Consider the following 20,899-nt stretch of genomic DNA (forward strand, 5'->3'; position numbering starts at 1 on the left):
GGGTTAAAGGGATATTATTGGAGAAAGTGACCCCCTGTGTAATAAGTGTTGTAATAGTGCCTCTCAGTGACCCCTCACAGTAATAGTTTCTGTAGGTGATCTCCTCACAGTAATAGTGCCCCATCACTTAATAGTGCCTTTTCAGTGACCTGTCACAGTAACAGTGACCCCTCACAGTAATAGTGCCTTTTCAGTGACCCGTCACAGTAACAGTGACCCCTCACAGTAATAGTGCCTCTTAGTGACCCCTCACAGTAATAGTGTCTCTCAGTGACCCCTCACAGTAATAGTGCCTATCAGTGACCCCTCACAGTAGTAATGCCTCTTAGTGACCCCTCACAGTAATAGTGCCCCTCAGTGACCCCTCACAGTAATAGTGTCTATCAGTGACCCCTCACAGTAGTAATGCCTCTTAGTGACCCCTCACAGTAATAGTGCCCCTCAGTGACCCCTCAAAGTAATAATGCCCCTCAGTGACCCCTCAAAGTAATAATGCCTCTTAGTGACCCCTCACAGTAATAATGCCTCTCAGTGACCCCTCACTGTAATAGTGCCCCACAGTGACCCCTCACAGTAATAGTGTCTATCAGTGACCCCTCACAGTAATAATGCCTCTTAGTGACCCCTCACAGTAATAATGCCTCTTAGTGACCCCTCACAGTAATAGTGCCTCTCAATGACCCCTCACAGTAATAATGCCTCTTAGTGACCCCTCACAGTAATAATGCCTCTTAGTGACCCCTCACAGTATTAGTGCTTCTCAGTGACCCCTCACAGTAATAGTTTCTGTAGGTGATCTCCTCACAGTAATAGTGACCCATCACTTAATAGTGCCTTTTCAGTGACCCGTCACAGTAACAGTGACCCCTCACAGTAATAGTGCCTCTTAGTGACCCCTCACAGTAATAGTGTCCTTCAGTGACCCCTCAAAGTAATAATGCCTCTTAGTGACCCCTCACAGTAGTAATGCCTCTTAGTGACCCCTCACAGTAATAATGCCTCTTAGTGACCCCTCACAGTAATAGTGTCTATCAGTGACCCATCACAGTAATAATGCCTCTCAGTGACCCCTCACTGTAATAGTGCCCCACAGTGACCCCTCACAGTAATAGTGTCTATCAGTGACCCCTCACAGTAATAATGCCTCTTAGTGACCCCTCACAGTAATAGTGCCCCTCAGTGACCCCCTCACAGTAATAGTGTCCTTCAGTGACCCCTCAAAGTAATAATGCCTCTTAGTGACCCCTCACAGTAGTAATGCCTCTTAGTGACCCCTCACAGTAATAATGCCTCTTAGTGACCCCTCACAGTAATAGTGTCTATCAGTGACCCATCACAGTAATAATGCCTCTCAGTGACCCCTCACTGTAATAGTGCCCCACAGTGACCCCTCACAGTAATAGTGTCTATCAGTGACCCCTCACAGTAATAATGCCTCTTAGTGACCCCTCACAGTAATAGTGCCTCTCAATGACCCCTCACAGTAATAATGCCTTTTAGTGACCCCTCACAGTAATAGTGTCCCTCAGTGACCCCTCACAGTAATAGTGCCCCACAGTGACCCCTCACAGTAATAGTGCCTATAAGTGACCCCTCACAGTAATAATGCCTCTTAGTGACCCCTCACAGTAATAGTGCCTCTCAATGACCCCTCACAGTAATAATGCCTCTCAATGACCCCTCACAGTAATAATGCCTCTTAGTGACCCCTCACAGTAATAGTGTCTATCAGTGACCCCTCACAGTAATAGTGCCTCTTAGTGACCCCTCACAGTAATAGTGTCCCTCAGTGACCTCTCACAGTAATAGTGCCTATCAGTGACCCATCACAGTAATAATGCCTCTCAGTGACCCCTCACTGTAATAGTGCCTATCAGTGACCCCTCACAGTAATAATGCCTCTTAGTGACCCCTCACAGTAATAGTGCCTCTCAGTGACCCCTCAAAGTAATAATGCCTCTCAGTGACCCTTCACTGTAATAGTGCCTATCAGTGACCCCTCACAGTAATAATGCCTCTTAGTGACCCCTCACAGTAATAGTGCCTCTCAATGACCCCTCACAGTAATAATGCCTCTCAATGACCCCTCACAGTAATAATGCCTCTTAGTGACCCCTCACAGTAATAATGCCTCTTAGTGACCCCTCACAGTAATAGTGCCTCTTAGTGACCCCTCACAGTAATAGTGTCCCTCAGTGACCTCTCACAGTAATAGTGCCTATCAGTGACCCATCACAGTAATAATGCCTCTCAGTGACCCCTCACTGTAATAGTGCCCCACAGTGACCCCTCACAGTAATAGTCCCTGTCAGTGACCTCTCACAGGTGGCGTCTCCTCTAATTGGCACCATGCACTTTTTTTCCCTTTTATCTTGGCCCTGACTGTCATGAAGAATTGATCAAGCCAATACTCATTACTGCACACTCCCTCCATCCTGCCACTGTTCTCAGTGAACATCTCAGTTCCCCCTTAGTACTAATGCCCCCTCTGCGCCCCCATATCAATAGTGAATTCTGTGGCACCACAAAGTAATAATACCCCCTCTGTAGCTCGGACTTACTAATGGTGCCACAGCTAGATTATATTGCCCCACCTTGTGGCTCCATAGTGCTCCCTAGTTCTTCCCTCTGTGGCCCCCATAATTCTTCCCTCTGTGGCCCCCATAGTGCTCCCCTCTGTGTTCCCCATAGTTCTTCCCTCTGTGGCCCCCATAATTCTTCCCTCTGTGGCCCCCATAGTGCTCCCCTCTGTATCCCCATAGTGCTCCCCTCTGTGGCCCCCATAGTTCTTTCCTCTGTGGCCCCCATAGTTCTTTCCTCTGTGGCCCCCATAGTTCCCTCTGTGTCCCCATAGTGCTCCCCTCTGTGGCCCCCATAATTCTTTGCTCTGTGGCCCCCATAATTCTTCGCTCTGTGGCCCACATAGTTCCCTCTGTGTCCCAATAGTGCTCCCCTCTGTGGCCCCCATAGTGCTCCCCTCTGTGTTCCCCATAGTTCTTCCCTCTGTGGCCCCCATAATTCTTCCCTCTGTGGCCCCCATAGTGCTCCCCTCTGTGTTCCCCATAGTTCTTCCCTCTGTGGCCCTCATAATTCTTCCCTCTGTGGCCCCCATAGTGCTCCCCTCTGTATCCCCATAGTGCTCCCCTCTGTGGCCCCCATAGTTCTTTCCTCTGTGGCCCCTATAGTTCTTTCCTCTGTGGCCCCCATAGTTTCCTCTGTGTCCCCATAGTGCTCCCCTCTGTGGCCCCCATAATTCTTTGCTCTGTGGCCCCCATAATTCTTCGCTCTGTGGCCCCCATAGTTCCCTCTGTGTCCTAATAGTGCTCCCCTCTGTGGCCCCCATAATTTTTCCCTCTGTGGCCCCCATAATTCTTCCCTCTGTGGCCCCCATAGTGCTCCCTTCTGTGGCCCCAGTTATCACACTGCTCCACTGCTGGACTCTACTATAGAGATTCTCTTCCTTGGCCGCCGCAGTGATCGCACTATACACAGTCTGACTCCTCCCCTCGCGGCTACATATGAACCCAAAGGGCGCGTTTTCAGGATTGTCAATTTGGCGTGGATTTTCTGCACCAAAAGCAGCGTTTAAAGAAGCAACATTTTATGCCGTTTTTGATGCGGATCCACAGTAGATTTCAGCCCTTCAATTGAAAGGGTTAAATCTGCTACGGATGAGCACAAAAATCTGCCATGTGTGAACACACTCTTAGGGTGCATTAACACGGGTGACCGCGATATTGGGCCATGATTCACAGCCTGATATCGCGCTCGCCAACGTGCGATTTTGCCAGAGATGTGAGGTTTACCAAATCGCCTTGCATCACTTCGGGGAAGTAGCGCAGCATCGCAGAGTGTCTCCTATTGTTTCCCGGCATGCGGTGCGCTGCTGCCGCCGGCCACATTGGGAATAATGGGAGATACGATGCAAGAGCACGCTCCAAGATAGGGCATTCCTGCATCACATCGCGGTGCGATGCGAGAAAACATCGCTCATGTGTACAACGCCATTCAAATTCCCCAGTCATTGTTACAAGGCTTGTATAAAGAGTCTAACTTTGGCTTGAAGGAATGCTACCTTACAATAGGTGGCGCTGTGGAGGCATTGTTCCATCTCCCATAATTCAAAAGAATGAGGTTAATATTCATGCGAGTTTTGTGTCTCACAACGTACAAATCTCGCGCAATTTTCCCGCCCGTGTGAAGCCGGCCTTAGGGTGCATTGACACGGGCGTATGCGGAATACTCATGGGCATATTCATGGGCCAAAATACGCGGTTGCCTTGCGTTTTTTCCCTTTCTGCAGTCGTTTTACGCACATAAATACACAGCAGGCTGCAGGTTTTGCTTTTTTTGTGGGTTTTTGCCTCGGATTCTCTATGGGAGATGAAGAACATCATAGAACGACGCACAGAAGGACCGTGGGAGGAACGCCGCTGCCCCACAAAACCCATGACAATCTGAGAAAAAAGGCTCCCCCAAGAAATGCGCTGTTTGTAGTGTCACGAGTGTATTGGCTCCATATATGGTGGCTGGCAGTGATAACGCTGATCGCGGCTGTTAACCCTTTGGATGCAGCAATCTCGCTTCAGAAGTCCCAAATAACTCCGGCCATGATGGGATCGCCAGCCATGGCAGCCCCCTCATCCAGTCATCACATCAAGAAATTAAAACACCTAGATTGATACGATGTTCGCTGCGTAAACATAAAATGGGTTTGTTCTCATTTGCGATGTGTCCCTGCAGGGGGCCATGTTGGAAAAAAATGCAGCAGCGCCGGCCTCATTGAAAACAATGGGAGAACATCACGATCCCGAGGCACGCCGGGGGTCCGATCAGCACCGCAGGGGTGCCAGGCTGTGTCCATGTGAAAATGCCTCGCGTCCGGGGGCTTCCACATGGATGGCGAGGGCAATTCATGCCCGATATCGCCCTTGCCAGTGTGAAGGAGCCCTGACTCTTCCTAGCGGCGCGGTTGGCTGAAGCACATAGGAAGTATGACCCAGCCTGACAGTCACTCCATGTATCAGACTCACATGTGATGATTTTATGGCGGTGGTGATGATGTCACAAATCTAATGACCCCAGAATCATCCAGCAAAGGTCACGCAGAGGCGTCAGAGGGCGGCACAAGATAACGCCTGTAGGCATAAAGTGGTATCGCCGTCTTCGTAAGAGTCCAATTTAGTAAAATATCACATTATTAATCCCGCTTGGCTGCGCCATCAGGAAAAGACAGAAGACGGCCCAGAAATGCTCCTTTTTGGTCACCCTGATTCCAAGAAAAAAATGCTTTCTATTCAATCAAAAAGTCGTATCAATACAAACTACAGGTCATCCCGCAAAAAACGAGCCGTCGCACAGTGACGCCGCCGACCGGAAAGTAAAAAAGTGATGAGGGGCAAAAGATGGCGACTGAAAGAATTTTTTTAAACTTGATTTTTGTGCGTCACGATGTTATTCCTACGGGGCTTGAATTGCGCATCCGTTAAATTCCGCACGTTTTTACTTGAAAATCTCAAGATGAAATTCCAGAATGGAAAAGCTTTCTGGTGAAGAATTAGGGACGTTTTGTCGAATTGTCGCGGATTCCTAGCATACAGGCGGGGGAGTTTAAGGGCGGAGTCAGGCGAGCGCAGTTTTGTCCCCTTATGTCCCACTGATTTCAATGGTTTTGTTTTCACTATCAGGATTCTCGCCCATTAATTGTACGAGCGAGGGAAAAAAAGACTTGCGTCATCTTGCCGGCATGTAGTGGGGCAGCCGCCATCTTTCCGGTGCTCTGGCTCGGAATTTGAGAAGCAGCAAAGGGGAAGATCTCCGCAGTTGTGTCTTCGCTCATCTGAATAAGCCCTTATTGACAAGATCCGCTTCTGCGCTTCCGTCCCGCGTGAAGGGTCCCTAAAGAGGGGCGCCTGTCTGCGGCGCCAACAATGATGACATCAGCGGTGGATATCCTGAAGACCTGCCCTGTTGGGGACCTTCCACTGCGGGCGGAATATTTCACGGCGTCTAAATCCTCTCCGCCGACCTGCAGATTTTTTTTGCGGGATTGAAAAAAGCAGAATCCTGCCAGCAATTCCACATCAAAATCTGCAGCTGGCGGCGTGAATTCAGGGACGGCATATTCCGCAACATTGTTTCAGTATTTCAATATATTCCGTCCCGTCGGAGGAATCAAGGGCGGCCGTTGAGACGCAATGATTTGGAGATGTACTATTAGACGACGAGCTTCTCTTGTATCTGCGGCACATGGCGTGTTGCTCCTTTAAGACGTTTCCCTTTTAATGCAAGCAAAGTGAAGCATGCTGGGAAGGTGTCCTCGGCAGGCAGGGAGGAGGGAGCGCTGCTTGTTCTGCTGCTGACAGCACACATGTGACCAGCCGCAGGTCTGCAGGTAAGGAGCGCACACGGGTGACGTCTCACCGCTGCTCGCGGCCGGACTGGGACCCCACTGGCCCCCATACAGAATCCCCCTGATTGTGGAGAAATAGCAGCTGTCCTCTGCTGGAGCGTCATTTACTTGGTCGCACTCCTTACCACTTGCTTAACCCCTTAGTGACTGCAATACGCCTTTTTACTGACCTCCCTAACGGGCTTTAAACCCGCACAGACATCTTTTTAAGGCGGTGACTCAGCGGACTACTGACAGCCGGGCTCCTGCTCTAACAGTCAGGAGCAGAGAAACTGCAGATCCTGGCAGTTTAACCCTTACATGTCACAATCAATAGCAGCTGCAGCATGTAAGCAGATGACAGGGGGCTCTTCTTGTACCCCATCAGTACTCTGCAATGCCATCGCAAGGTTCCAATGGGTTTCCATGGCAGCCAGAAACCTGACAAAGCCTCCATGTCTGCCATGTAACTCAACCTATTAAACCCCGCCTCCGGCAGAGTCTAATAGGCTGTTGTCATAGGCTTAATAGAATACACTACATAAGTAATGCAGTGTACTATCCTAGCGATCAAACACTCACATCTTCAAGACCCCTTGAGGAGCTAAAGAAGAGTCATAAAAAGTTCAATAAAGTTTAATTTGAAAAAAATAAATAAATAAAAATTTTTCATCACAAAAACCCTTTTAAATGGATAAAATACCAACTTTTTTTTTAAATAAAAAAAAGCATTTCATAATAGGTATCCGTAACGACCCAGAGAGGGAAAGTATTTTGTTATTGATCTCGCTTGGTAAACATTGTAAAAATATTGTAAACAGTGATGCCAGAATTGCAATTTTTTTTCCCTTCACAAAAACACAATAAAAACAATCCACAAGTCACCCAAAATGCTACCAATAAAAACTACAAATCCTCCCTCCAAAAACAAGACCCCACATCGCCCCGCCACCGGAAACATACAAGTGTTTTGGGCCCTAGAATGCGGCGATGCAGAGAATTGCTTTTCCATAAAAACGGGAGACTTTTTTCTGCTAATGTAGTAAAAAATGAACAAAAAAGTCTCTATAAACTTGGTATTACGGCAATCGTGCCGCTCCAGATGAGAAAGGTATTGTGTTCTGTTTACCGAATGGTGAACGCTGTAAAAACAAACAAAACAACGGCGGAATTTTAGGTTTTGCTTTCATCAGCCACGCCCCCCCCCCCCCCCCCCCCCAAAAAAAAATGTAATACAAGTCATACAACACCTTGTATGTAACCCGGAGCGGGGACATTAATAAATACAAGCCATTCCACAGCGATGTCAAGCAGTTCTGGCCCTTGATGCAACAATGACAATTGCTCGAGTATCTTGTCAGTCCCGTTGTAAGGCTGGGTTCACACAGGGCGGAATCCTGACGGAAATCTCGCGGTTTTGCCGCAGCGAAAAAACACCAGATTTCTGCCAGGAAAAGCGCAGCTTCAAAACCTGTGGCACTTAGCCGTGGTTTTCGGAGCAGCTTGGCCGCTTGCTTTACCGTTGCGGCCGGTATTCCCATTGAGAGAAGCTCGGCTGCAATGAAAAAAAAATAGACCTGCTGCGGCCGGGGAATCCACGCCGCAGTGCCGGCTTTGCCGCGATGGATTAGCTGTCCCATCTGGACGAGATTTTTGACAAATCACATCCATATGACTGGCTAACCCCGGGATTAGCGGCCGCAGCGAAGTTCTGCATGGAATTTCTGTGGTAAATCTGCCCTGTGTGAATATCAGCCTAAGGGTCTGCAGCGCCGACCGCACATGATGCTTACTCAGCGCTCCATTCAGAGTGACATCATTCCTGGGGAAGAAGCGACCCGCAGTCACAGAACAAGACACAAGAGTCCCATTCTCGAGCTCAGTGGGGTCTCTGCAAGTTATTCCCCATTCGGTGGGCAGGGGAGATCTGGTACAACCCTTTTAAGACACAAGACAGTCTTTTTATTAAGGGGTTAAAGGGGTTTCTCCCCTTTAGCATTATTTTCACAAATGTGCAGGAAGCAACGATATATCAGTAAGGTCTCCTTCACGACGGCGGAATATTCCTGTAAGACGCGGCTTAATTCGTCGCTATGGAATTCCTCTTCTCTGCATGTGGATTTTGATGCAGAATTGCCGATGCTTTGATTGAAGTTAATGGAGCAATGGCGTGCCTGTGTGACTTCGACTCCATTCACTTGAGGACCAAGAGGACCCTCGTTCTTGGGATCGGTGGACCTCCAATAGTCAGACCACCACTGATCATAAAGTTATCCCCTACTCTATAGATAGGGGATAACTCTATAACTTGATACAACCCCTTTAAGTACATAAATAACACTTCCATACCAGAAGGAAAATAGTAATAGAACATATAAACCTTATCACACGGCCAGGGACAGGGTCATACGCTTTTTTAAGTCAGGGCCAACCGTATTCTAACACTATATAAGTACCAATATATAACTAATAATACCACCATACAGTGACCACATATTGGTCAGATATTCACATGCTGTTAATGAACAAAAAGCACTATAGAAAGAACACTATTACCACAATTTAGTGATTCACAGGTGATGTGCTCTTCGGAATCTGTTTCTTCTCCATCCGGCCCAGACCACCACGAAGAGTTCTTCCAGCGACGATTTATGTCTGCAGAATTTGCAGCAGAGACATATTTTGTTCTTTGCTTTTCCAGCATCACAAAAGGCTTTTATCAACCTACAAAGTCTCCATCCTTCTGCTACCCCCAATGCTTTGAATGTTACTGCTTTATTTGCCCCTCTTACCATACCTGCACTCAAATACTGTGTTTCAGAAATAATGGCGTGATAAATATAATTACCCTCCACCAGACAGCTGAAAACAGAACTAAAGTGCCCAAGGATAGTAGTGGCAAACACATAGTGTCCCATATTGTGCACCAGAGGTTAATAGTACACTACACAATAATAGTGCTCTTCTTAGTGCCTAACACAATAGTAGTTCCCCAACTGTGCTCCCATATAGTAATAATAGCCACAGTAGTGCACCTTACAAAGTAAAAATGCCCCTTATTCCTTCAGGTAGTAATATTACCCCCTATAGCCTCTAAATAGTAATTCCCTTTGTGCCCTCAAGACCGTAATAATGCCCCTTAAAAAGTAAAAATGACCCTATGAGTGCCCCTGCAATAAACATAAAGAGCTCTGGATGGTCTTGTGATGTCCATTGGCCATGTGGAAACGGCTCTGTGGAGATCAGCAGTTTTCTGTCCACAATCATTCCAAGCTATGGAGAAGGTCCAGAATCAAAGGTTGTCCCCTTCTGGGGTTTCTATATTAAAGGGGTCCCCAAGCAAAGCAGCTTCTGAAATGTTATCTAGGCATATAGTTAGTGAGCGTCATTGAATCCATAGTCCAGGAATGGGCAGAGGTAGGAGTGTGGAGAGCAAGCAGCCGCACACGTATATAGGGACGTCTGGCCTATCAGGGCCATGGTGTTCCAGGCGTTCCCACAATAGGCTACATGTAGGGAGGACGTAACTCGTTGGGCTAGTGGGGTCCACATAATGTACAATAAGTCGGCAAACAGAAGGAATCAAATAAGTCTTTATGCTCAGGAACATTGACTTAAAATAGTGCAAACAGCGAGTCCAACAAGTTACTTCTCCTGCGATATGTAATTGTAATAACAGCCAATGGCCAATATCGACGACCGCGGAGACGAGAGGAACGGTATTCCTGCAGTGGCAAGGCTCAAGTGAAAACTTGTGATGTTTGATGAAACGGGCTTCAACTCTTTATGTTGCCCTCATTTGAAGAAAAATTATGCGTCCCCCGAAGCTGTGCCGGACTTGTGTGAGGAGCAGAATATAGAGTATCCATACAGGCCTTGAGACCGAGCTCTTCATGACGGGTCCGGCCTCTCTCATAGGCTTCTCCTCCAGAAGCTCAAAAGTCTAGGAGATTGAGTCCCAGGTAGTGTAAAGGCACAGCGCCCCATAATAACTTACACATGGAAAGAGTGAACTATACGATGAAGCGTCATGGAGGGAATGAGGACCCCCTCTACATTATGACACAGTAGGATCATCTATGTTACGCCCCCCACTTATGTCATTTTTGAGACATCCAGATAACATTTCAAAAAGCGCTATAATTGGAGAGCTCTGTTACATCTTTTTTTTTATCAGTTTAGACCCCCCATTTCTGCATATGTGATTACATCCGGTACCATTACTTAAGAGATTCTGTAACTGCTTGTAATTGACTCACATGGTTTAGTAAGGGGAAAGGAACTGGGGCATGTGCTGGGTGCCAAGAGGGGGGGCAAGCATTCTGCCTCAGCCAGAGTATTTGGGCCTGGGGGAGCAAACTGAATTTTTGCTCCAGGCGAAGAACAGTGCCGGTCTTAGGCTAGAAGGCACCATGTGTGGATTTTGTTTTTGTACTAATATAGATTGCACTTATAGGAATTCTGCCCCATTCTGCTATCAAGATAGCAGCTTACCAACACCAGAACAGCCTAGTGAATAAATACAGCACCAGAGCCAAGCGTATAACATAAATACAGCACCAGAACCAAGCTCAGTACATAAATACAACCTGGGAACCAAGCTCAGTACAATAATACAGCATCAGAACAAGTTCAGTACATAAATACAGCACCAGAGCCAAGCGTATAACATAAATACAACCCAATCCAAACCCAGTATATAGATACAATATCAGAACCAAGCTCATAACTAGCAATAAAAGAACTAAGCAATTGTGTTGTAGAGGAATCAATGGGCTGACTTTAGACGCTTGGAACATCAGCGGGGCAGACAGAAGCAGGAGGAGGAGTATTCATGTAGCTCCACAAGATGCTGCCACATCACCTGGCAAGGTGAATCCAAGTGGTGGGGGGCGATTTCCTCCCCATCCTACGTACTTCTGGTGCCTCCTCTGTAAGCTGGTGGCCACATGGATCACACAGAGCTAAGGCCGGTCATGGTGAAGGAAAGTCTAGCTAGAACTCTAACATTACCTGGTGCTCTCTTTTACCTTGCTTTGCCGTGGGTCCTTCTATTCCTAAGGCTCCTCTTCTGTGTTCCAAGATGGCGGCACCATTTCTTACACCCAATGCACACTAAGTTCCGGCTGTACATTGCTAGCCTAAGACACTACTCGCTGCACTGATTGGCCAACAATGCAAGCCAATTCGCACGCAGCATGTGGTGTCTGACTAGCGATATGCATGGAGTAGTCACAGGAGCACCACAGCCATCTGAAAACACCATAGTGGGGCCACAGGAATGGGTGGATTTGAGGCAGAACTAGAAGGAAGGAGGATTCCAATTTTTTTAAATTCCCCCCCCCCCCCCCCTTCTCCTTCTGTTCTCTGGACAAGTTTTGTCCCAAGAAATAGAGGGTTGTTTTATTTGAATACTGTTAGCAAAAGTGATCTACTGTGTTATGCCTACTGCAAATGGGAAGACGGAGCAATACCTCTGCAGCGCCTCCTATTGGAAGGCAGCATTCCTGCAAGTCAAAGTTGGACTTTATAAGCAAGCCTTATAGCAGTGACTGGATATTGTAAGCCAAAGCCACAAATAACCTTCCATCTTCCCATTTGCATATTTCGCAGAGGAGCATGACCCATGCCTACTGCAAAGCTTGAGCATGAGACAGGGGAATTGCTCCTGTACCTTCTCCCGGAATCTTCTGTTATAATTTAAGGATCTCTTCCTTGTAGTTTGCATATACACTGGATGGGATTCTAACTGTTGGAAAAGGCCTTCTCAATTAATCTCCTAGGACGGGATCCGAACTTCTTCTCGGCACTAAATATGACTCATGCAAGGAACCATTGTGTGACCGGTGTGCATGAGTGAGATTTACTGGTTGAACATAGTTTTGTTTATTTTTGGAATGAAATACTAGCTGTAAACAAAACCCTAATTGTCCGCCATTATCATGTCCCATTGTGCTCTGAGCAATGCTCCACTGGGAGGAAGAGACCGTCCTACCATCATATGTAAAGAATGTGTGATATTACAGACTTCTATTAGTAAGAGACGCGCCGGGTAGATCTGCAGGTTTCTTTGAGTATTGCTAATTACTGGAAATTGTGTTAACCTTTTCATCTCTATCTAGCAATGGTTTTTGGAAAGCCTCCTGGCTGTCAGCCACGTTGTCTGAAGCTAACCATGCAGTACAGTTGGCCAACAGCTATCCCTCCCGACACCCCACAGCCATGCAAGCTTGGTTTATGCATGCAATCTCAATAGTGAGTGGGCAGTAAGTGGGAGTCAGACTCCTCTGCTAGTGGCTTATCCTTCCTAAGAACAGAAGGATTGCGCACTTTGAAATCCATCTACCCGATCCTGATTTTTCCCAACATCTCCTGTCAGAAGAAAGTCAGGAGGCCTTCAGTATTCGATGGTTGGCCGATGCCAAAATCGTTAGGTTTGGCTAACCATAATTTCATGTATATGATCTGGATTCGATATCAATTAAATGTGTTTCAGTTGACTTATTTATGAACAACTATATGGGATGGCTCTTGCTCACGACCTGAAGGTTGCGGGTTCAACTTGTGTGGTTCAGGTAGCCTGCTCAAGGTTGACTCAGCCTTTCATCCTTCCGAGGTCGGTAAAATGAGTATCCGGCTTGCTGAGGGTAAAAGATGATCAGGGAAGGCAATAGCAAACCAGCCCACAAAAACAGTCTGCCAAGAAGATGTCACGATGTGATGTCACCCTAGGAATCAGTCATGACTTGGTGCTCGCACCAGGGGACTTCACCTACCTTATGGGATGGGAGACTATACATGCACCCAGGATAGGAGACCTGTTAACCCTTACTGCTATGTAAGAAAGGAAGAAACAGTGACAATATTTAGTTCTCAAACGTTCATCTGAGAGTGTTAGTCGCAAAACTCTTCCAACAAATATATAAAACCTTACTTTTATTCCATCCTGATAAATCCTAGCTAATGCAGGAGCAGAAGATAAAACAGGAACTCTCTTACACGTTTCAAACCAGAAAACTTGGCTCTTGCTCAAAGTGAAGTTCTAAAGTGCTCCAGTATTTAATAATACAATCTAAATGCATGCCTCTTCAGATCTATTTCATTTAGGCCTGATCCTGAAAAGGTTCAAAAGCTTACATTAACATTATGTATTTTTGTCAGCCAACTAAAATGTATCATATCGACAAGATTACTTAATTTCTCTTGCTGGGAACAATCACACAGGACTTCTTGCATCCATGTGTTTTATATGCATTTGGCTCTAACAAAGTCTAAATGTTTTAATGTTTTATATAAGTTAATGAAATAATTAATTTTGTCTTTCAGTAAGCCGTAGCAATGAATGTGTTAACAATACGGACACAAGTTTAAGAGTCTGAAACAAATGGCGAGTCTCCGGAGTCTGCATTCCATAAATAATATGTCTAGGTTTCTGTTCTCGAAATCCTTGACTCATTCCAAGCTAAGGAAACTATGGCTTACAACTCTCAGTTCCATTATCGGGGAGAAGAATTTGATTCTGATGGGGCCTCCAGGCTCTGGGAAGACCTCCGTTGGTAGAGAAATTGGGCAAAAACTTGGTTGCCCCGTTATAGATGTTGATGACGACGTCCTTGAAAAAACCTGGAATATGAGCGTCTCCAATAAGCTGCAGGATGTCGGTGATGAGCAATTTTTAGAAGAGGAAGGAAAAGCCCTTTTAAAGTTTTCAGCATCTGGAAGTGTAATTTCCCTTACGGGATCCAACCCTCTTCACCCTAGCAGCATGGAACACGCTAAGAAAAATGGAATAGTCATTTATCTTGATGTCCAGTCACAGGATATCATTGAGAGACTTGAACGAATGAAAGTTGATCGCATTGTTGGTCAAAGGTCCGGCATTTCAATTGGCGACATACTTCAGAAAAGGAAGCATTTTTATAAAAAGTGGCACGATGTGCGTGTACTTTGTCAGGAGGGAGATTGTGTAGAAGTCGTGGCTGACAAAGTGATTGATGCAGTTAAGAGATATCAATGTGTAGATTCTGGAACCTTTGTTTCTACAAGATCTCAAAACCCAAGCAAAAAACAATCAAAGTTCTTTGGCGATGTTGTGATCGAAGGCTTAGTCGATGATGGTGGACTTTATGTTCCTAGAAGTGGCCTTCCCCGACTCACTGATCGAGAATGGAGAAGACTTGTTAAATCATCTTACGTTGAACGGGCTCAGATAATATTGGAAAGGTGTATACATCCGGTTGACGTACCACCTGTCATTCTAGGGGAAATTCTTGAAAAAGTGTACGGTGACAACTTTCTTTGTCACAAAATTGCTCCGGTCAGACACTTGTCAGGCAATCAGTACATACTCGAATTATTTCATGGACCAACAGCTTCCTTCAAAGACTTGGCCTTACAGTTTATGCCTCATATTTTTGCCTATTGCATTCCAAAAGTGTGTAACTACCTAGTCCTAGTAGCAACATCTGGAGACACGGGTAGTGCGGTCCTAGATGGATTCAGTCGCCTCTCTGACCTTGACCAGCGGAGAATTGCCGTATTTTGTCTTTATCCAGAAAATGGAATAAGCCAAGTGCAAAAAGCACAAATTCTGACTTGCCAAGGAAAGAATGGATTAGCAGTGGGAGTCGAATCCAATTTTGATTTCTGTCAGAAAACTGTTAAAGAAATGTTTACTAATCCGCAATTCACCGGTTTTCTTACGGCCGAATATGGAACAAGTCTAAGTACGGCAAACTCCATCAACTGGGCCAGACTGCTTCCTCAGATTGTATACCATGCATCTGCCTATCTAGATCTGGTTCACCAAGGGGTTATCACCTTCGGATCCCCGGTCGATGTGTGTATTCCCACTGGAAACTTTGGCAACATCATGGCCGCACTTTATGCAAAACAAATGGGAATTCCTATCCGTAAATTTATCTGTGCATCCAATCAAAATCATATTTTGACCGATTTTATCCAAAGTGGACTTTATGACCTCCGAGAAAGAAAATTGTTGCCATCCTTCTCTCCGGCTATTGATATCCTTAAATCTTCCAATTTAGAACGCTATTTGCATCTTCTTGCCAACCAAGATGGACAGCTAGTCAACAACCTCTATAGTCAGCTGGACAGTCAAGGCTATTTTCAGTTACCAGATAATTTATTCCGTCTTCTACAGCAGGACCTTATAGGTGACTGGTGCTCGGAGTCAGACTGCCTATCGGCAATCCGTGCCGTCTATGGTGCGACAGGATATATCCTGGACCCGCACACAGCTGTTGCCAAAGTAGTTGCAGACAGGGTGCAGGACCGTACTTGCCCCGTTATCATATCATGCACGGCTCATTACTCCAAGTTTGCACCTGCTATTTTACAAGCTCTAAAGATTGAAGAAATTAAGAAAAATCCATTAACTCAACTCCATGTGTTAGATTCCTTCCATCCGTTGCCTCCGGCGCACAAGTCTGTGGTAGAGATGCTTAAAGACAGGGACAATAACAAGAGCCATATATGCCAGGCGGAGTCGCGCCACGTTATGGAGCGTGTAGAAAACTACCTACAAAGTCTATTTTTGAAGGTTCACTAAAGGCCAAGGCGGTAATGATCTTTCCGATGAAGTCTTCTCCTGGAAAAGCCGGACTTTGATAAGGATAAAAAACACAATGGCAACATAACTTCCGCCGAAGCAGATTAGGAAAAAGGAGCAAAACAGAGGAACGTTGCAGGAAAGCTATTTCAATGCAAATTTGGAAAAGGAAAGACCTCGGCCGAAAGAATCTAAAATTAGGCTGAGAAATGACTTATGTAAAGTGTTTTGCCGGGAATGTATTGTGAGCTGTAGGAGAACGTTAGACGATATTAGGAACTACTGTGGTGGATATCACTGCTTCTGATAGCGGAACGAGCCCCCTGCATGGTGATCCTGTAGCCAAAGTTACATAACCTAGGGAGGTGCGTCATGTGCCATCCGCTAATATACAGCGTGCGGTCAGAAAGCCGGATCCGGCGCCATATCTCAGACTGGTGTCCTATATGAAATAACAATAGGGTACTTGAATAGGAAGGCATGGTTGTGCCATATGATGGTATGTGTACCCTGCAACATGGATCTCAGTTTCGTATTGAGGCCCCTGGAAGAAATGGGGAGTAATACCCAATTACAGAGTTGAATAAAAGTATTGGAGAAACAGAAATCCACTTTCCGCAACTCTCTTAAGTCCCGTAGGAACGCTGCTATGACTGCAGTAAGGAAAGCGTGCTGGAAGGGGCTCCAATGATAGGGGCCGTTCATCCAGGAAGTCATCCGCAGAAGGTTCAGATACCAGTCCATGTTGAGAGTCCCTGGAATGAACACAGGTCCAACAAAGCCATTGCGCCAAACTGCACATTTTCACGGTGACATTTGCATTGTCTTCTGATTGGCTCGTGCTCTTACTAGTAATTTGCATTGCATTTACTTAAATCGGAGCTTCACCATTGACTAACACGGTCCAGCAATGATGAAGTCAGCGTTGGACTACCCTGTTGGATGGCTCCATGCATGTATCGTAGCAGAAGGAGGCCGCTTCCAGTATGTGCTTCCTACTTTGGTGGAAAGTAGATTTCTGCTCCTCACATGCTGCTCTTCAACTTTGTTATTGGGTTTCACTCTCCATCTCTTACAGGGGCCACAGCACAAAATTGAAATCCATGTTCTGGAGTCCCCAGGGGTCCGTCTGCCATACTATAGTGTAGCGCCTCTGTGGCTTCCTACTCAAGTACGCTATTCTAAATGTCACTACAGGACAGCAGTATTTAGAGATCGCGCCGCATCCGGCTTTTAGCTGCACCCTATATACATATTATACCAGCGCCATTGCTATCGTTCCATGTAAAGAGGATAGCGGCCCCAATGTAAAGTCTGTAACATCTCCTCCACTATTTGGGTACGTTCAGATGGCAGAATCGGGCGTGAATTTTTCTGCATGGATTCTGCATCTAAAAATCCAGCAGAAATCGTCAGGTGAGCGCGATTCCCATTGAGTATAATGGGAGGTGGATTTGTTGGGGAAACTGATGCGAAATCAGCAGCTCCTAAGAAAAATGTGTCAAAACGTATACGGCAATGTATGTGTAGGTATATGGGCCCAGCGTAAGTCACAAGTAGATATATTTTTGGCCCTTACGGGACATAACGTCTGTATGCTCTCTGTTCAATGTATTAAAAAGCATTATTGGCCGCGCTTTCCAATACAGGTAGATCCGGGAAATAATGTGAATCCACATTAGATGGAAAAATCCAGCGATCGGAGCGACTTCCAACGAGGCCGGTCATCGGTGCTAGACTAGCCGGGGTCTCACTGCCAACCGCTGAGGGTTTCTCATGTAACGGGTCGGAGAGTATACCGAGAATGGCGCGATCAAGGAAAACAGAAAGAAGACTACAGCGGGCAAAAGAGCACACAGTTAGAAAAGGTACAAAGAAGAAGAAAACTGATACCGGGCATCATGGAGGATCTTAGTTATGAGGAAAGATTAAAGTCATGAGAGGAGACCTTTAGGAGGAGATATAGTTGAAGTTTATATGTGTAGAATTTTACAAATGGATGTCACTTCTGTGACATCATCACTCTATACTGAACACTGCAGTGACATCATCCCAATATACTGAATACTGCAGTGACATCATCACAATATACCAAACACTGCAGTGACATCATCACACTCTACTGAACACTGCAGTGACATCATCACAATATACCAAATACTGCAGTGACATCATCACACTCTACTGAACACTGCAGTGACATTACAATATACTGAACACTGCAGTGACATCATCACAATGGATTAAAGCTTGTAGATGCAGACAAACGTTATTATGACATCATAAGAAGCCTAGAAGTTGTACATAATAGACTCAATCTATAAATACACATGAGCACTATTGTCACATTGTTAAAAAATAGGGTCATTTTCCTTTAAGAGCCAGATGGACAGTAATAGCAGCCGTCTATGGACAGAAGTCCTCTACATGCAAATGTAATTTCTGTTTTCTAGCGACCTCTGGTGGCTTGATGAAGTAAGTGCATTTACAAAACTATAATTAGTAAAAACGTAATGAAGTGTGTGCGTTCTGACCGCCGCGCGAGCGTCTGGGTGGAGCTTCATTAGGAGACTCTTGACATAAATAGCCGGTCGTGAAGCTGTGTGGGAATTACAATGATCTTGGGTGATGAATGGCCGGATTAACATATTTATACAAATGATCTCAATACAATGTCTGGAAATATCATGAAAAATCTGACTAAAGAACTTCATGTAATATTATAAATGATGTAATATAACATAAGAGGTCAGAGCTTATTCAGTAGTTTTCTTGCTTATACGGCGTTATTTCAGATGATCTCCCTGATGTGACCCCCGGGACCCCCATATAACGACCCTCAGATACAGAAACCTGAAATCAATGAAAATAGAAACTCAAAAAGTTTCATTCAACACAACGATCTACCAGTAAGATGTCCTTGTTGCCCAGAGTGACCAATCACAGCGCAGCTTTTGTCTGTCAAGCTACTGCGGTAAAGTGAAAGCTGCGCTGTGATTGGTTGCTACGGGCGACAAGGACGTCTTACTGGTAGATCGTTTTATTAAATGAGGCCCGAAACGTTTTATTCTGCCGCAGCCGTCACGCGAATCCTCAGAAATCCACCGTCAGAGCAGTCGAAGAATTGAATGTCCCACTGCCGACCGCGTGGAAGATTCTGTGCAAATGTTGGCGATGTTATGCCTGCCGATTGTAATTGCTACCTAACCTGAAAGCGGATGACAAAGGGCGGCGGCGGTCTTTCTGTGAGAGTCCGCAGACTGTAATGGGAAGTGATGGTATCACGGAGTCGTTAGTAATTACGCCACCTTCCAGCTTCCGGGCAATAAACTTAATGCCAGAATGTTTGGGGGGGGGGGGGCCCACCGGTCTACATGGAGCGTTAGGACGACTCCCCGCAGCGCTCTACAGAAACAATGTAACAGTTGTTAACGGGACCGATCATTAACATTGTAGTTGATTTATCATAAGGTGTCACTTGTCAAGTTAGTGTTTCCTACAACTGTACCTTCATCACTCATATCAGCTGCTGCGCCCCGTATGCACGCCCTAATGTCACATCAAGTCCATTGAACATATCCGTATGACTTCTGGAGTGCATTGGTCGATGGCTGCTCATTCCACGCAGTCTGCTGCGCAATTCCATACAGCAAAAAACTCAGCCACGATGTCTACCGAGGCCAAATAGATGCTGTTTTAGCATCTGAAGGGGGTCCGTGGATCCATTGTGTCTGGAGACCTAGGAGTGAGCACTTCAATCCTGCTATTGCTGTGGAGCAGCACACTGCCCCCTGCTGGTGTGATGGTCTGGGGGGCCATCACTTACGACAGTTGCTCACCCCTAGTAGTGGTACGAGGGACAATGATACCTCAGCCATACGTTCAGGACATTCGGCAGTCACGTGTTGTCTCTGTTGGCAGGAGTTCCAGGAGGTTCTTTTCCTCGGCTGCACAAAGCGAGGGTGTAACTGGGATGTCTCCACAACATTGTCACACTTACATATAACATTATCACCAATAGAACATTTATGGGACCATCTGGGACACCAACTTCAATAGTGTACAAGTTTGCACGATCTCGAGGCTATATTACAACTAATGTGGAGTGATATGCCACAGGATATCAAACGGAACTTATATGCTTCGATGCCCACCTGTATTACATATTGCATTCAACCAAGAGATGGCCCAACATGGTACGAGAGCCTCCATGCCTGCCCATATCACATCTTTTATCCAAGCTTGAGGCGGTACAACAGGGTACTAGAGCCTCCAAGCCCCCCGTATCACATCTTGTATCCAAGCTAGAGGCGGTACAACAGGGTACTAGAGCTTCCATGCCCACCCGTATCCCATCTGGTATCCAAGCTAGAGGCAGTACAACAGGGTACTAGAGCCTCCATGCCCCCCATATCACATCTTGTATCCAAGCTAGAGGTAGTACAACAGGGTACTAGAGCCTCCATGCCTGCCTGTATCACATCTTGTATCTAAGGTAGAAGTGGTACAACAGGGTACTAGAGCCTCCATGCCCACCTGTATCACATCTTGTATCCAAGCTAGAGGTAGTACAACAGGGTACTAGAGCCTCCATGCCTGCCTGTATCACATCTTGTATCTAAGGTAGAAGTGGTACAACAGGATACTAGAGCCTCCATGCCTGCCCATATCACATCTTGTATCTAACCTAGAGGCTTCCTAACAGGGTACTAGAGTCTCCATGCCCCCTGTATCACATCTTGTATCCAAGCTAGAGGTGGTACAACAGGGTACTGGAGCCTCCATGCCCGCCCGTATCACATGTTGTATCCAAGCTACTAGTGGTACAACAGGGTACTGGAGCCTCCATGCCCCCCGTATCACATCTTGTATCCAAGCTACTAGTGGTACAACAGGGTACTGGAGCCTCCATGCCCCCCGTATCACATCTTGTATCC

General features: G+C 46.1%; 1 protein-coding gene across 1 annotated transcript; it reads left to right on the forward strand.

The window, feature by feature from the left end:
• Window positions 1-6,319: 6,319 nt before the first annotated feature.
• THNSL1 (threonine synthase like 1) lies at window positions 6,320-18,721 on the forward strand. The gene is made up of 2 exons (XM_066584502.1): window positions 6,320-6,394; window positions 13,718-18,721. The coding sequence occupies exon 2, from the start codon at window positions 13,776-13,778 to the stop codon at window positions 15,960-15,962; it is 2,187 nt and encodes a 728-aa protein (XP_066440599.1). The 5' UTR covers window positions 6,320-6,394; window positions 13,718-13,775; the 3' UTR covers window positions 15,963-18,721.
• Window positions 18,722-20,899: the final 2,178 nt, after the last annotated feature.

Source organism: Eleutherodactylus coqui, chromosome 12 (assembly GCF_035609145.1).
Source record: "Eleutherodactylus coqui strain aEleCoq1 chromosome 12, aEleCoq1.hap1, whole genome shotgun sequence".
Lineage (NCBI taxonomy): Eukaryota > Metazoa > Chordata > Amphibia > Anura > Eleutherodactylidae > Eleutherodactylus > Eleutherodactylus coqui.

Bases quoted from the DNA above. Each gene is read 5' to 3' on its own strand.
- THNSL1 (XM_066584502.1), top strand. From the start codon at position 13,776: ATGGCGAGTCTCCGGAGTCTGCATTCCATAAATAATATGTCTAGGTTT.